Source organism: Hemitrygon akajei, chromosome 7 (genome assembly GCF_048418815.1).
Source record: "Hemitrygon akajei chromosome 7, sHemAka1.3, whole genome shotgun sequence".
In the NCBI taxonomy this organism is placed as follows: Eukaryota; Metazoa; Chordata; class Chondrichthyes; order Myliobatiformes; family Dasyatidae; genus Hemitrygon; species Hemitrygon akajei.
Window position 1 is genome coordinate 160533434 of NC_133130.1, and position 17270 is coordinate 160550703.

Sequence of the window (17270 nt, forward strand, 5' to 3'; positions counted from 1 at the left end):
GACTGGCTGCATCACAGCCTGAAACGGAAACACCAGTGCTCTTGAACCGAAAATCCTACAAATTTAATGGTTATAGCCCATCACAGATAAAGCCCGTCCCACAGTCAGAGAGCAGGTCTACATGAAGCATTGTCACAGGAACACAGCATCTGTCAGCAGGGGCTCTTCTTTCTTCTCACTGCTGCCATCAGGAAGGAGGTACAGGAGCCAGTTATCAACCTCAACCATCAGGCTCCTGAACCAATGGGAATAACTTCACTTGCCCCATCATCTTAACGTTTCAACAACCTTTGGATTCACTTTCAAGGACACTTCATCTCAGGTTCTCGATATTTATTGCCTATTTCTTTATTGTTATTTCCTTTCTGTATTTGCTCAGTTTGTTGTCTTCTGCACACTGGTTGAATGCTCAATTCTCTTTCATTGATCCCACTATGGATATTATTTTATTATGGATTCATTGACTACGCCCACAAGAAAATGAATCCCCATACAGGCACTTTGAAAATAAATTCATTTGAACTTTGGTTCTCCCCCCCCCCGCCCTACTACAGCCAATAATGCTTCACTTCTGACCGTGATTGACAACACAGCAGCCCCGCCCCTTTGCCCGACAATAACCTGTTTACCACAATGCGGAGACGTCATATACCGAGGCGGCGAGTCCTCGCGCGAATTAGCGCAGGCGCACAACCGGTCCCTTAAATCACGCGCAACCGCGTCGCTCCGCGTAATATCCCTCCGCAAACAAGGAGAAAAAAGGCAACAGAATCACAATTTACATATATTATCTTTCATTCTCTCAGGAAAAACATGTATATTAAGCGATATTTGTTATTATGGAATGGGGAAAATTATAGTTTGCTGGCAGGTGGCTTTCCAGTGGGGGCGGGGGGGTGCAATGAGCGCGATGCATTGTGAGGAATATATCAAGAAGTAGTCCGGGGTTTATTTGTTTTTCGTTCGGCAGCGGATGCATTGAGTCGGGGGAGGGGGTGAGCTGTTCAACATGGCGGCGCCCTGTGGAATGTGGGGTCTCTGAGAGGTAAAAACACAGTGCTGCTCGGGTGAGAGGGCGAGTCCGACCGCGTGTGTGGCCCATTTTCTCGGCCGTGCCGCCGCCCCGCTCGGTCTCACACACTGAGCAGTGAGCGGGTGAGGTTAAGGTGGTCTTTTCCTCGCCCCTCGTTCCATTGTGGAGGGGAAGGAGACATCGGATGGTTCGGGGGGACCGAAGGGTCCTGTGTCTCCTCTGTCCGTCATGTTACTTAGTGGTTAGTGAGCATCTGGGACCTTGGGCTAAATGAATGGGTGTAGTGTATTTAATCAGTGCTGTTGTTTCAGGGTTTAGTTTTATATTGGTGTTGCTTCCAGACTATCATGGGTAGGTACGTGTGGGATGAGATCTGCTCCTGATCAATCAGTAATTGTTTGGTTATGTGAAAGTAGTTGTCAGGTCTGATCTTCCTATTCATTCTTTCGCGGGTTCCGCCCCAAGCAACCCCAGAATGGGTTTAAGCTAGAGTCGTTTTGGTTGTCAGGGATCTAAGATTCTTGTAATAGCGATTATTTTAACCGCCCCTTTTGTGTTAAATGCTTCGTGTGTATGTGTTGTCTTAATAACTGTGGGTTGTTGTACTAAATGTGAATGAACTATGTCTAGGTGACTATAATTTGGTAGTTTATTCTACTTCTGAGGGAATTGAAATTAACAGATAAGTAACTAAAATACAAACTGGCAAAATGGGCTGAGGGATTGCCTGATGATTTAGGATTGAGTTTGACTGTACCAGAAATAACAGATTTTTAAAAATGTGAAATGGCAGTCATTAAATCTAGTAGTAGAACTGTTTGTAAGTAATAGTATTTTGCAAATTTTCTATATATACATTGTCTTTTTTGAGTTGACATACGATTTTCCATGTATTACAATGATTTGTGCAGATTATTAGTGAATGTGTTTTTAGGTTCAGTGTTGATGCCTTCGGGCTACCATTTGTAGTTTTTTTTTACATATTTAAGGGACTCGGGAAATGTGAACAGTGAGGAAAGTAACAGTTGGGTGAAAGTTATTGTTGTCTTGAGTTATTGGTTATTAATTTTCCCATGCAGACATCATTAACTACTGTTGACTGTTTGGTGAGGATGTCAAGTAAAGTTCCAGAATTTTGATGCACTGTTGAAGGTTTTTCCAGGTGGGCTCTGGGAAGATTATCTTGCAGTTACTGTCATCCACAACTGTTTACTATTGTCTCAATCGTGTGGGTTGTAGGCCTGAGAGGTGCTGCTGAAGTAACCTTGGTCAATTTCTGTAATAAATTGTAAACACTGAAGTTTCAATGCATTGATATAGGAATGCCTGGAGTATTTGTCCAGGACCACATTGAATTCTTTCATTGTTAGTGCTGTATAATCCATGAAAGAGGAGTGCTTTCCATAATACTTTTGACTTCTAAAGGGTGAAAAGGCTTAGTGAAATCAGGTCACTCCATAGAACATTTCAGAACTTGGTGGACAATGTTTCGTGCACCATCTTTGGAGCTTTATTAATAATTGCCAGTGCAGTATCTGTGAAAACAGCTGTAAGCTCTCTACCACATTGCTGAATGTTGCTAAATAGCTAACTTATTTCATATGAGCTGTTATCCTCATTTGATGGTGATGTCAGTGGACTAAAGCTAGAATTATCCACCCACCCTAGCAGTCACCTTGTCACCAAATTGCCTTCAGGGAGATGTTATAAGTCCACCACCACCATCACTACACATAATCTCCGATGCTTCTTTCCTGTAGCTGTCCAGCTTCTGAACAAAACTTACTCAGGTGTAATAACTTAACTGTCCCTGCACAACATCTGTTAAATGGGCTTTCCTGCTCCCCTTGTTCTGTTGATAATTAGTCTCTTCATATGTTCACATTTATTTAAGTTTGATTATTGACTTTTGTGCCTGTGACCGTTCTAATTGTTGATTGCTCCTGGCTGTTTGCATTATTGTCTTGTAAATTGTTGGTTGCTATTGTTGCCTGTTAAGGTATTGTCCTGTTTTATGGCTTGACATCGAACCACAATCAATTCTGGTACATTTCATGTCCAGTCAATAAAGTGTTTCTGATTCAGATTGTTTGGATAGATTACAGAGAGATTAGTCAATCTTGCATGTTCCTGTCTCTGAAAATCTTTCCAATTAATTTCATTCTGCTTGCTTTTCTCCCAAAACCTTAAACTTCTCTTAAAATTGTATGAGTAAATGATTAATTTTTTTTCAAATGGCAGGCTTTTACTTGTAGGTTGCCACGAGAATCGGCATGGAAGCTTCACTCTTTTCAACCTGTCATTTAAGTCTGCTGACTTGGTCTCTGTCAGGAGAGGAAGCATAAAGTGACAGTAGCAAAAAGGTGTGAACACTGGGCTGTGCATTCAGTCAGCTGATAATCACAATAGCACCAGCTGCTTTATTTATCACGTGCTTTCCTCCAAAAAAAATTGACTAGTCATTAATGTTTAGCACATGCTGTTTTATATATATTCACATGGATGGGGTTTGCATCTGTGTGCATTTCCTTTGTCAATTTCTAGGGCTTGTTGCAGTGACAAATGGAGTGCTAGCACCAAATGTGCCAATAATGAATAGCTGGCAGGTGTTCTTGTAGAACATAGTATGGAGATGCCCAGACTTCATGTATTTCGAAATGTTTCTGTCAAGCGCATTTTGCAATCAAATTCCCTCCTAGTCTCACTAGTTTAAACAGTTGCAGGCTTTGTCAAACCAGAACATTGCTCTTGTTTTCAAAAAAAAAAATTCTTGAAGTGTCTGCTGGATTTCTGTACACAATTTAAACAAAACATAAGATTTAGCAAAATGAGATCATGCCGTTTTTACTCCTTTCTGAAATTGTAAATCAAGCCTTTCCCATCTGAAAGATTGCAGATATGTTAAATAGAATATTGCAACAATTCTTTAAATATTTGTGCTAAAGTTCAGTATTGCATATATGACCTCCCAGAAAACTTGAAAAATTGAGACCATTTTCAGTAGGAATGTATTTGTATTTTAATCCATTCAGCTCAACTGTGAATAGTTATGCTTCCAGTGAATGCTTTTTACTCCATTTTGCTCTATTAACAAAGCGTCAATTTGTTCCTTCCTAATTTAAATTTACCTAAATGCTTCTATAAATTTTATTTCATCTGCTTATCACTAACACATTTCCCAGAATTTCTTACTTGGTTTGGTTTAATAGTAACTCTTGTAGATGCCTTCCTCCTTTGAGTACTTTGTGGAAGCAACATCTTGCATCTGCAATATCAACTGATTTTCTTCTGCCACCTCTCTAACCCCTCAATGTGATGTTGTTCTCAGTTTTGATTTGGACTGCATAATGCCAAACATGAGTAAGTAAACTTGTGCATAGTTGTCCCTGCAGCAAGTGGCAAAGGTTTTGAAAGTCATTTTATTTTGATCAGTGATTACCCACCCAGGACATGCCTCTTCTCACTGTTACCATCAGGAAGGAGACATGCACTCAATGATTCAGGAACAGCTTCTTCCCCTCTGCCATCTGATTTCTGGATAGACATTGAACTCACTACTTCTGTTTTTGCCTGATTTAACTATTTGATATACATACAGTGTATATATACTGTAGTTCAGTTTTTGTTATTATGTATTGCATTGTACTGCTGCCACAAAGTAAACAAATTTAATGATGTAACCTGATACTGATTATTCAGATTCATTTATTTGAACATTTAGTCTTCTCTAGGTTCAGTTGCTGTAAGTTTTAAATGTATGTGTAATCCAGGTAACAGTGAGCAATACTCATGCTTTGTAAGTAGGGGAGAGGACGAGTGCAGTGAAACCAAGGGTCTTTTCTCTGCTGCATTCTGCATGTGTTTATGTAGCTCAACGTTGAAATGTAAAGCATTTGTTTAGTCTTTTTAAAATACTAAAATGGAATTCCCATTTTCCTATCCAAAACTTTATTTGTCACATTCTTTCCCACAGAAGGAATTGATCTGTTATCAGTATATTTGGTACATGTTATATACAGAATATTTATTTGGATGGAGTATGCATTTGTGCATCCACAATCTTGCTTCTCTTAGTAATTCCAGCTCTTCAATCCTGACGGTTTTGTGGTCCACCAACTCTTAATTTATTGGCTATACCTTCAGTAGTTGAGCTCCCATGTTCTGGAAGCAAATGGTTTTGACTTCTTTTAGAAACCTTCAAAATCTGCTGCCTCTGTCCTAAAGTGATTAACTTTGCCATGCACAGACTGGGTAGTCATCATTCTTAGACTATAACAATCATAGTAGAGTAGTACAATAAGTGTAAATACCAAGTCTGTGCACCAAAGACACAATGAAGATTTATATGTCTGATAGGTTTCCCATGGACAGCAAAATGGTGGGAAGAAATAAGATGGGCCAGATGAAGTTTCAAATTTTCAACTTTTCTGCCTTTGAAGCACCTTTACATGGAACTATAAATACGAGTTTTTGAAATTGGCATGCTGCTTCTGCCTGAGGTTATGAACAATGAAAACAAATGACACTTTTTTTTAACCAAGAGTACAGGAGGAGTAGGCTTTTGTGTGCATTGCCATTCTATAACTCTGACATTTTTATGCAATATGACAGTTACAAAAGCACATTTTTGTAGGATTGATTTGAGGATTGTGACCTTAATTCTTGTTCTCACCCTTGGTTGCCAGTTTGTTGAAATGGTTGAAGCACTTTCCCAGCTGGTGACAAAAAATGCTAATATTTGGTTTCATTGTTCGCCTGATGTGTTATAGTGGTCATCATCTGGCCCATTTTATTTCTTCACACCATTTTGCCGGCCGTGGGAAACCTATCAGACATATAAATCTTCATTGTGTCTTTCGTGCACAGACTTGGTATTTACACTTACTGAACTACTCTTTACTATGATTGTTATAGTTTAAGAATGATGACTACGCAGTCTGTACATGGCAAAGTTAATCAAAAGTAGTAGTAAGTGAAGAAAATGCAGAATCTAGTCTAGTAATGGTTTTGGAAATAATGGCCAAAATACAACTAATGTCTATCTTCAGATTAATGCCATGGGATTAATAACAGCAAGAGATCTGAGTACAGTAGCAAGAATTTCTTGCCATTAGATAGGGCTTGATGGGGTAAACTCATTGCATAGGAAAGCATACACTTGTGATAGTGGAAATGTAGTGAACATTCGGATTAATTCCTAGGATGGCAGAATTGCCATACGAGAAGAGATTAAGTCAATGTGGATTGTTCTCACTGGACAATTTGGAGTATTCTGACAGATCTAGGCAGACTATTCTGACATTAAACAAACTAGTGAGGGTGTCTTCAAATGTCTTGGGTAACTGAGCAAAGGATTTGACACTCAGAAGAAATTTGTTTTGCACCCAGAAGCTGATGAACCTGTGAAATTTTCTACCATAGACTATAGCTTGATATTTTCTGGAAGCAAAAGGCATCAAGGAGTATGAGAGAGCAGGAATAGTTTTTGAGTAGAGGGTCATCGATGATCAAATCGAATAGTGAACCATTCCCAGAGTTGTTATTTTCAAGGTTTTTTGGGACAATAGACCTGTTGGCCTAACCTCAATGGGGAAAAGGTGATGGTTTTTAAACTGATAAGAGGAGCACTCCACAATGAGTGAGTAGAGTCAACATGGACTTGTGAAACGGAAATCATATTTGATAAATATTTTTGAAGTTGTAATTAGGGGAATAGATGAGCAGGGGTGTCAAACTCATTTTAGGTCACGGGCCGGATTGAGCAAAATGCAGCTTCATGCGGGCCGAATCAGTCGGACGCGTGCAAACGCAGCTTTCGTTGCCTCCGTTTTTTCAGCCTTCTCTCATGTGTCTCAGTCTCTGCTATAACTACAAAGTGTTTCACTTTACAAATTCCGTTTCTTATGAAGAAGACTGCCGAATAAACATTAAAAACCCTGAAAACCTGGTACCTGAATAAACTCAGCATTAGCCATATCATACGCCATAGCGCTTCGATTACTGGGGCCAGCTTTAATAGTAATTAGATATTATCTCGCGGGCCAAAGATAATTCCACCGCGGGCCGGATTTGGCCCGCGGGCCTTGAGTTTGACGTATATATCTTACAGTTAATGTGATGTATTTGGTCTTTCAGCAGTTGTTCAGTACGATGTAAGAGGTAACTAGACCTCTTAATGCATGCATTTATTAGAAATGAGTGCATGGATTGAATGTTGGTTAACAAGAAATTGTAGGAATAAGTGGAGTCACCTGTAAGTTAAGAGACTGTGACTAATGGGGTGTCTTAGCAATGGATATTGGGTCTCAGCTGTTCAGTCTAGGTCACTGATCTAGTTGAGGGGATTAAGTCTAATATTTCTAAGTTTGCTTGTGCACAGTGACCCGTGAAGTGTACAGTGTTTCTGGTGGATAGGGACGGTCTAAGTTCATGGCAAGGACACGGCAGTTGGAAAGTGTCATCAACTTCAATAGAAATAAAATGAACATATTTAAATATTGAGAAACTGGTTGTGAGAAAGTGTGGATGTTCTTTTATACAAGTCACTGAAAGTTAATATTTGGGTACAAAAAGCAGTTTCAGAGAGCGGGTAGTATGTTGATGTTAAATGCAAGAGGATTTGAGAATGAGTACAAACATATTGCAACACTTGTACAGTGTCCTGATGAGGTCTTGTTTGGAATCATGTTTTCCTACACAAGGATGTATCTCTGCAGTAGGCTAAAGCAGAGGTTAACCTGATTTGTCAAATGACAAGATGTTGGGAAGACTGGGACTGTATTGTCTTGTATTTAGAAGATTGAGAAGTGGTCCCATTGAAAGTTAGCAATTAGTTTGAGGTATAAATGTTTAGGTTTTTTTTTTACCCAAGCAAGCTGTCTATATTGGCATATTTGGCGTAGAGATCAATGGATTTTTTTGGAAAAAATTTCAAGGGAATCACTGGATATGTAGTTGGCGCAGGAAAGTGATGTTGGTATGAAAGATCAGCTCTTGTATTGAATGGTATAGCAGGCTTTTAGGGATAAATAGCCTGCTCTTATTTATGAGACTGTGTTCTTGTATTTTAGTGCTGCCCTGCTAGTCAGCAGTTTGGTGTTGAAAAGGGTGAAACTGGGGAGGCGATACAGCGTCAAGTGTGCACAGCATGACGCAGCCGGTGAATGTTAGTGACCTGGTCCCGCTGCTAGAATCCACAAACCTTCAAATCTTTGAGGACGTGAAAGGACTTATTGTGGACCACCTTCGGTCAGGTGAGGCTGTGCTGGTTTCTCTTTCAGGGACTGTTTTGATGAAATGGTCCTCCCAGAACTGTTGGGATCTTTGTGCTGATGTTCTTAGCAGGTGATTCTTTTTGATTTAATTAACTTTGTTTTTTTTTAAAGTAACATTTTCTTTGTTGTTTAATAGTTGGTGGGTTTTGGTAGTACTTTCATCATCAGAGGTTAATTTGGGACTCCAGTGTTGTAATTTTTTGAATTTGTGCAATGTGTGTCTTGTATTTTAAGTATTTCCATTTACTTCATCTAATTAATAGGAAATGTAAGAATTCCTTTTTTTTAAAACTTTGCTACAATTGCACAGAGTTAGTGGAGCACTGTTAAATGTCTAGAGATATAGAATATTTCCAAATAAATATTCCTGTCCTTCGCTCATCATTAGAACCATACAGCACACAAAGAAGTCATTTCTCTGATGTGCCTTTTTGGAACTCTTGGGAAGAACCAGTATGCACCGTCCACAATCCAGCTATTTTCTTTTTAATTCAATTTCATCTTTAAGGTTGCTATCTAATCTCCTTCCTGTAACTTTTGAGGCATTGCACTTCAGATCAAAGTTTTATCTCTGCACTCCCCCCATAAATTCCATTTTGCCAACTATCTTAAATACTGTAAATTCCGGACTACAGAGCGCACCTGATTAAAAGCCGCAGGCTCTAATTTTAGAAAGAAAATCAATTTTGTACTTGTACAGGCCGCACTGGATTTTAAGCCGCAGGTGTCCCACGTTGTAATATGAGATATTTACACAGAAAGATATTACACGTGAGGATTTTTTAACTTTTAATTAAATCCGTATGGTAACATAAACAAATACATATTGCAAATGCTTTTTTTCGAACCGTGCCCGTAACATGGCTACTTTTAAATATACATACGTATCGGTAACACACAAATTACGTTGCGTATACTTTTTTACTGAACAGTGCACGAACAACATTCCAATATCTCCTAACGACTGGTAAAAAAATATATATATACTGCAGCCTACCAGGAAAAGTTATTGATCGCCTTTAACTTAAAAGCTGCATCATATGCTTGCAGCGGATCTAATGCGCTCGCCCCCTCCTTTCCGTTTATCGCAAACTGGTATTTTCCCACAAGACGCGGCGAAACCGGATGTGACGTCATAGCATTCCGGGATGTAGTACAGATACTAACAAATGAATTACTAAGCGAAAATATTATAAACTAAATAACTGCCATAAAGGCAGCACAATGCTTTTCTTCGAGTGTTTTCCATGTTGATGAGGGTGAGTACAAATGACTGATTTACAATAATTTAATTGTGAAAGTGCGCTTGATTTCTCGTACAATTTCATTGGACCTCTGTGAACTACTCATCAATTTTATTGGTCTACTGTTACGAGGCAAAATGTTTTTGGCGGCATGAAAAAAAACCATGCATTAGCCGCACTGTAGTAAAGGCCGCAGAGTTCAAAGCGTGGGAAAAAAGTAGCGGCTTATAATCCGGAATCTACGGTACTTGTTCACTGATTCTCAAGTTAGTTGAAATTTAATCTGTCAAATTTTGAGCACTTCAATGAAATCTACCCTTAAACATTGATGCAAAAACAATCCCAGATTGTTGGCATAGCTAACTACTTCACCCCTGCTGCCATCCAAGCGTGGTAAGCGTAACATTCCTAATTGAAACTCAGCGAATGATTAAAATATTTAGATGTTATTTCATTGCAGAGAATCATGGGGTCAGTCTCCTTATCCAACCAATTTATTTTGAAGTGCCATTTTGCAGAGTTGACTGAAGTCTTGCACAACTAGTAAAAGTTCCTTGTATGTGTCAACTGGTTGTTATGTCTGCAGATCGTGGCTCCTTGCTGCTGAACTCATTAGTGGATCATTACTTGGAAAATAATTCTCTGGCAGCTGTGCAGATCCTTTCAGCTGTACAGGAGCCTCATGATAAGGTAAGCAGGATAAGTGGTGATGTGACTTTGAAAAAGTTTTTATCTTGTTACTTTTAATAGCACAATCATTTCTGAAGGAGGCTGAAGGAAAGGTTATAAATTTAAATTAATTGGCAGTTGGTTTAAAAACTTACGGATGCCGGGGTGGGGGGGGGGGAGAGGAATATTTTAACTTGGATGTTCTTGTAGCCTAAAAGATAAGCCAGGGCTAGTCCCCCAAACCACTAAACGTGCAAATGTGCAAGAAGATGTTTTATTTCATTAAATTTAATGAGCTGTGCAAATAACCTATTTTGTATCTTTTCTAACAGCTTCATAATTTTTAGAATTTCATCTTGGGACTGGATATTTCAAAAAGTGACAGTTAATTTTTATGCAATTATGCTTTTACATTAGTTTTTAAACTTCCTCTGAAAGATCCCCTTAAATATCTGCCACTACATCTTGGATGATTTCCCCTTTCCCTCTTGATCACTATAACTATTATAATTTCTTCCAATTGCCCTCCGTTTGGTTCCAGGGCTGTTATTTTAAACCTCACTTCAGTAGAAAGCAGAATTCAATATTATGAGCATTGCAGTGATACCTGTTGTATTATGCCAAGTTGAATGCAGCCTGTTCTCTGGCTCCAGAACGCTCCTGTAAAAGAAAATTATCCTAAAAACATAAATGCTTCATCTAGACTTGCCTTTGCCCGTCTAATTTTTCTCTAATACAGATTAAAATTGTATGTGATTATTACTATTCTGGTCAAACTACCATTCTTTTTATTCTGTTGACTAGTGTGGTTTCTGTTGAGAGTCTACAAGCGACTTTTTGTAGTGAAAAATGCATTTAGTTGTAATTCTGAACTCTCAAGCTGCTGCTTCTTGTCAGAAATGTAACATTACTTGCAAGCTGTCCACTAGCCATATGAATGCTATCAATATTTCCTTTACTGATGCTAGTTAAAAAATCCTTTGGGTCTCTGCCTATCAACACAGTGAAATAATGTTAAACACAGACTGCAGAATGCTTGAAAGCAATGAGCACGTTGTTAAAAAAAATTATCAAAGCAGTACCTGGAGATGACAAACTGTGTTTTAATCTTCACCTATATCCTGGTGTGTTGGTAAATTATGCCAATGTCCACATCTTATGGTTACCGATTGCCGGCTATTTCTCACCTGTCTAGACCAACTGTCGTCTTTTTAAGCATTGGCTATTAGTTAGCAGCAGGATTCCTAGCTGTTTTTTTTCCTATGACCCCTGTGATATTCATGTATCTGATAAATGGCCATGTCCAGGAGTCTCTCCCTGCTGGGTACTATACATGTAAGCTAAACAATGACATCTTAAATTTTATTGCTACCGAGGTGGGGGGGGGGGGGGGGGGTTGAATTCTGCCTTTGAGGAGCATTTATTTAATTTAACACCACACTCTGTGGTCTTGTAATTCCCAGTAAACTCCCTCACATGAGGCAGGAGAGATTAAATTAAACAGCTGTCATGCTGGTTGTAACTAGAAGTTCAATTGTGCTTTTGTACTGGATTAGACTTCTTGAGAATTCTTCTGATGGGGCTTGTAATGAACATGGTTGGCAGGATTATTGCAGTTCAGTTTTAAAATAGCCTCAGTATTGGACTGGAGCTACACAAAGTTCACAACTGTAGTCTGCTCTCTGAAGGAATATTAGAGTGCTGGCTGTAGTTTTAAAACAATTTAACAAATGGATTACTTTTTACTGATTCTCTATTTGTTCCCAGATTTTAGCTTTATAGGACTGAATTCTAAGTCCTGGCACAGACAGACTAGGCCAAGTGACTGACTTCTGTGAATCCCTCAATGATTCTAAATTTGCTAATGGGATTTGACACCTCGTTCTGAATTTCTGGTTTATTATTATAACTGTTTTTCCACCGTACAATGTCTGGGACTCAGATGGCAACTCTCCACTTAAGCAGGTTTTTAATCATGGGTTTAACAGGAGGAGTTGCAGTGGCTGTAGAATTCATTGCACTTCATTTTATTTTTCAGCATCTTTTGGATCGATTAAACGAGTGTATGGGAAAGGCAGCCACCCGTCTACCTGCTGTGATTTTATTGGGTCACGTCATCCGACGTGAGCCCACTTGGATTCATAAACTCTTCCGTGCTCCTGTGCTGGTTTCACTTCTCAAGTGTCTGAAGGTTCAATTTTCAAAATTTAATTTATTTTTAAAATGAACTTTTATTTTTCCTCTGTGTCCACAGTGTTACTGTCACACCTCATCTTTCCACATAAGATATGCTCTGACGTTTGTGAATAGCTTGCCTTCTGAAGCTGGTGGTGTATAGCTTTAAATTTTTGTATTACTTGTAGATTTAAAGTTTTCTTAACATTTTTGCCCAACTTCTCTGAAGATTTCAACTAAGGAAGTAATGTGAATATGAATATAATGTAGGATCTCTTGTCCTACTCTCTTCTGTCTAGCTGGTTAACTAACACTCAAATCCTTTTGAATTTTTCTAAGTAATAAGCAGGGAATAACATTTTTTAATATTGTGTGTGGACGAGTCTGTGATGACTTATTTCTATCCTGTGCCTAAATAGTTCTCTGTTTGGGATATTGCTGGTAGAACTCACAAATCAGAATTCACAAATGGGATCCATATTTAGTGTCCTAAGGCAGTGGTCGCCAATCACGGGGCCACAAGGCATGTGATATCAGGCCGCGAGGAAACGATATGATTTGGCGATTATGAAGCTATATGAGTCAGCTTCACCTTTCCTCATTCCCTGTCACGCCCACTGTTGGAACTTGAACGCACATGAGGTCATTACCCACACGTCATCCATGTCAGCGTGGGAAGAAGATCAACTCCTCAGCTTGCAAATGACGGTGGGCTGAAAAGTATGTTTAACATAACATCTCTGCCGGCATTCTGGATCAAAGTCAAGGCCGAATATCCTGAGATTGCCACGAAAGCACTGAAAACGTTGCTTCCATTTCCAACATCATATTTCTGTGAAGCGGGGTTTTCTGCAATGAATGCAACAAAAACTAAATTGTGGAATAGACTGGGTATAAGGAACCCCTTTCGAGTATCGCTGTCTCCCATCACCCCTCGATGCAGGGAAACAAGCCCAGGACTCTCACTGATTCAGCAATATTGGTGTGTTGCAATGATTTTATCTGTCCGTACGGGGGAAAGTGTGTGCTGTGTGTTTAATATTAAATTTGTTAGAAACACTTCTAGAAACGAAATTGAGTGTATTAGCCACTTATAAGTGACTTAGTTGACTTATCACCTATATTCCAGTTGTGATTAACACCCCCCCCCACCACCACCGGTCAGCTGGTCTACAAGAATATTGCCAATATTAAACCGGTCCGCGGTGCTAAAAAGGTTGGAGACCCCTGTCCTAAGGCAGCACCTTGACACTGCAATCCCTTCAGTACTGCACTGGAGTGTCTGCTTGCATTTTGTGCCCTCGAGCATTTTTAAGTGAGACTTGAACTGCAGCTTTCTGGTTCTGAATGCTGCCATTGAGTCAGAGCAGACTTTGCATATTTTTAAAGAGAATTTTGAGGGGTGGGTGCTTTTCTGTACATTGAAGACTACAAAAGAATAAAAGTGCACCTTAGTTAAAAAAAAAACACAAACACACACACCCCGCCCCCCCAGAGAAACTTAGCAGGTCAGGCAGCATCTACGGATAGGAATAAAGAGCTGATGTTTTTGGCCGAGACACTTCACCAGGACTTGGATGCACATTTTCCAGCTTCTGTATGCCTGTCAAAGACAGATGGAAAACTGGAATGTTGTTCAAAATAGGTGTCAACTTAACCTGAGATTTATTGGGCATAACTACTAAAGCAAATGGAATCGAAAGCTGGTGGATGGGATAACATATAAATAATCTGTGCTCCAATTGAATTGACAGAACAGGCTGGTGAGGCTACCTTCTGCATGCTAAAAATGTCCATTGAATCATTCTACTAGAATTCTTCTCATTGTTTGACTGGGATTGAGTGCCATCATGCATATTTTGTCGTACAATGTCTTTAATTTGTGTACAATTCAAACTTTTAAAGGTTTGCCTTGTTAATTTGATGTCTACAGTTGGAGACAGACATCGTATTCCTTACTACTGGAGTTCTTGTATTAATCATCCTCTTGCCAATGATCCCTCAAGCTGGGAAGCAGTATCTTCTTGATTTCTTTGAAATCTTTGGCCGCTTGGCTGCCTGGAATCTGAGAAACCCAGGTATGATGATGCATCACCAAGACTGACAAACTTTGTCTTCTGCTTGAGGGATTTTCATCTGTGTGGTAAAACTTTAGTTTGAATGAAATACTTAAGTAATGAGTATCTTTTTCCCATTTAAATCTAGTGAATGAATTTGAGTCTTGGCAATTCCTTCTCCACCTAAACAATTGCTACTCAGAAAACAGTAATCTCATAGTACAAACCCCATTTCCAGAAAAGTTGGGATATTTTCCAAAATGCAATAAAAACAAAAATCTGTGATATGTTAATTCACGTGAACCTTTATTTAACTGACAAAAGTACAAAGAAAAGATTTTCAATAGTTTTACTGACCAACTTAATTGTATTTTGTAAATAAACACAAATTTAGAATTTGATGGCTGCAACACACAACAAAAGTTGGGACAGAGGCATGTTTCCATTGTGTTACATCACCTTTCCTTTTAATAACACTTTTTAATCGTTTTGGAACTGAGGATACTAATTGTAGTAGATTTGCAATTGGAAATTTTGTCCATTCTTGCTTGATATAAGACTTCAGCTGCTCAACAGTCCGTGGTCTCCGTTGTCTGATTCTCCTCTTCATGATGCGCCATACATTTTCAATAGCAGATAAATCTGGACTGGCAGCAGGCCAGTCAAGCACACGCACTCTGTGTCTACAAAGCCACGCTGTTGTAGCCCGTGCAGAATGTGGTCTAGCATTGTCCTGCTGAAATAAGCATGGACGTCCCGGGAAGAGACGTTGCCTTGATGGCAACATGTGTCTCTCTAAAATCCTAATATACGCCTCAGAGTCAATGGTACCTTCACATACATGCAACTCACCCATGCCGTGGGCACTGATGCACCCCCATACCATCACAGATGCTGGCTTTGCACCTTTCGCTGATAACAATCAGGATGGTGGTTTTCATCTTTGGCACAGAGAACTCGACACCCATTTTTTCCAAAAACTAGCTGAAATGTGGACTCATCTGACCACAGCACACGGTCCCACAGTCTTTTGGTCCATCTGAGATGAGCTCGGGCCCAGAGAACTCGCCGGCGTTTCTGCATAGAGTTGATGTATGGCTTCCTCCTTGTGTAATACAGTTTCAAGTTGCATTTCTGGATGCAGCGACGGACTGTGTTAAGTGACAATGGTTTTCCGAAGTACTCCCGAGCCCAGGTGGCTATAATTGTCACAGTAGCATGACAGTTTCTTAGGCAGTGCCGCCTGAGGGCTCGAAGATCACGCGCATTCAACAGTGGTTTCCAACCTTGCCCTTTATGCACTGAGATGTCTCTGAATTCTCTGGATCTTTTAACAATATTATGTACCGTAGATGTTGAAAGACCTAAATTCTCTGCAATCTTGCATTGGGAAATGTTCCTTTTGAACTGACCAACAATTCTCTCTCGAATTTTGGCACAAAAGGCTTGCAAAGACTGAGCCTTTGATGGACGTCAGTTTTATACCCAGTCATGATACCTCACCTGCTACCAATTAGCCTGCTTAATGTGGAGTCTTCCAAACTGGTGTTACTTGAATATTCCGTGCACTTTTCAATCTTATTTTAACTCTGTCCCAACTTTTGTTGAGTGTGTTGCAGCCATCAAATTCTAAATTTGTGTATATTTACAAAATACAATTAAGTTGGTCAGTAAAAGTATTGAAAATCTTTTCTTTGTACTTTTGTCAGTTAAATAAAGGTTCACGTGAATTAACATATCACAGATTTTTGTTTTTATTGCATTTTGGAAAATATCCCAACTTTTCTGGAAATGGGGTTTGTATTTGAGGCTAATTAATATAGATATTCCATGGGCAGTTTAGAAAGTTGGGAGATGACATGGCTTGATCTTTTATGTTCTTTGCTGTACTTACCTCAGGAATTTAAATTTATATGGCTTCTTCTATGATTTTAGGATGTCTGAGCTGCTTTGTGATTTTAGCACCTTGGCAGCCAATTTACAGTTGTACTGATAATGAGCAGCATTGTTTCATGTTGCTGGCTGAGGGATTAAATATTAGGTGGTAAGGAATTCCCCCAATACAAAAGTGGTATGGGATGTTTTGTTGCAATATGTGTATTCCAAGTTATTTTAATTTGCAACTTTGATCTTTAACTCTTTGGTAGCCCATAATCTTTTGTAACCAAATAAAATATTGAAAAATGAGGAAATCTGATATGAGTGAGTGAAATGCTGGTTTCTCTGGGCAGATCAGAGAGAATTGCTGTTTTAGTTCCATAACCCTGCAATATTTTTACGAATTATTTGAATTTATAGAATGGCCTTAACATGTTGTTAATTGGAATAATGATACCAATATAGAAGGACCAGACTCTAGACTGTAATTAACTATTTAGGTCTGAATTACAAATTTGCTGTTAAGCAAACTGTTACAAAAGGAATAGAGAAATTTCTTGAAGCACATTTCTTTATAACTGAGTTGAGGAAAAATTGGAAGTTCCATTCTCTTTAGTGAAATAGTTGTCGATGTTTAATGATAAGGGCTATACTATTCCCTCATTTAATCCTTTTTTCTATTCCTTTTAGGTCAAATATCAGAAGTATATCTGATCCATCTACATGCCAGTGTTTATGCATTATTTCACCGTCTCTATGGGATGTACCCTTGTAACTTTGTGTCCTACCTCCGTTCCCACTACAGTATGAAGGAAAACATAGAGATTTTTGAAGAGGTGGTAAAGGTAAGAAAGATTTTTATTTGGCGAGTGAAGGGTTAGACCATTGAAGTGCTAGCTAATAAATAATATTAGATGATAAGATCCAGGCACCTTTCTAA

General features: G+C 39.1%; 1 protein-coding gene across 4 annotated transcripts in view; it reads left to right on the forward strand.

Moving 5' to 3' along the window:
* The window catches only part of tsc1b (TSC complex subunit 1b), a 74096-nt gene that overhangs the window by 10300 nt on the left and 46526 nt on the right, over positions 1–17270 (forward strand). For 2 of the 4 annotated variants that reach the window (XM_073052351.1, XM_073052353.1), the window contains exons 1-6: positions 931–1045; positions 8104–8286; positions 10138–10241; positions 12259–12411; positions 14329–14473; positions 17021–17175. In XM_073052351.1, the coding sequence (XP_072908452.1) occupies positions 8181–8286; positions 10138–10241; positions 12259–12411; positions 14329–14473; positions 17021–17175 (663 nt within the window). In that variant the 5' untranslated portion in view covers positions 931–1045; positions 8104–8180. Of the gene's footprint in view, positions 1–930; positions 1046–8103; positions 8378–10137; positions 10242–12258; positions 12412–14328; positions 14474–17020; positions 17176–17270 lie in introns of those variants that run through there. The other 2 variants (XM_073052352.1, XM_073052354.1) reach the window with 2 other exon arrangements.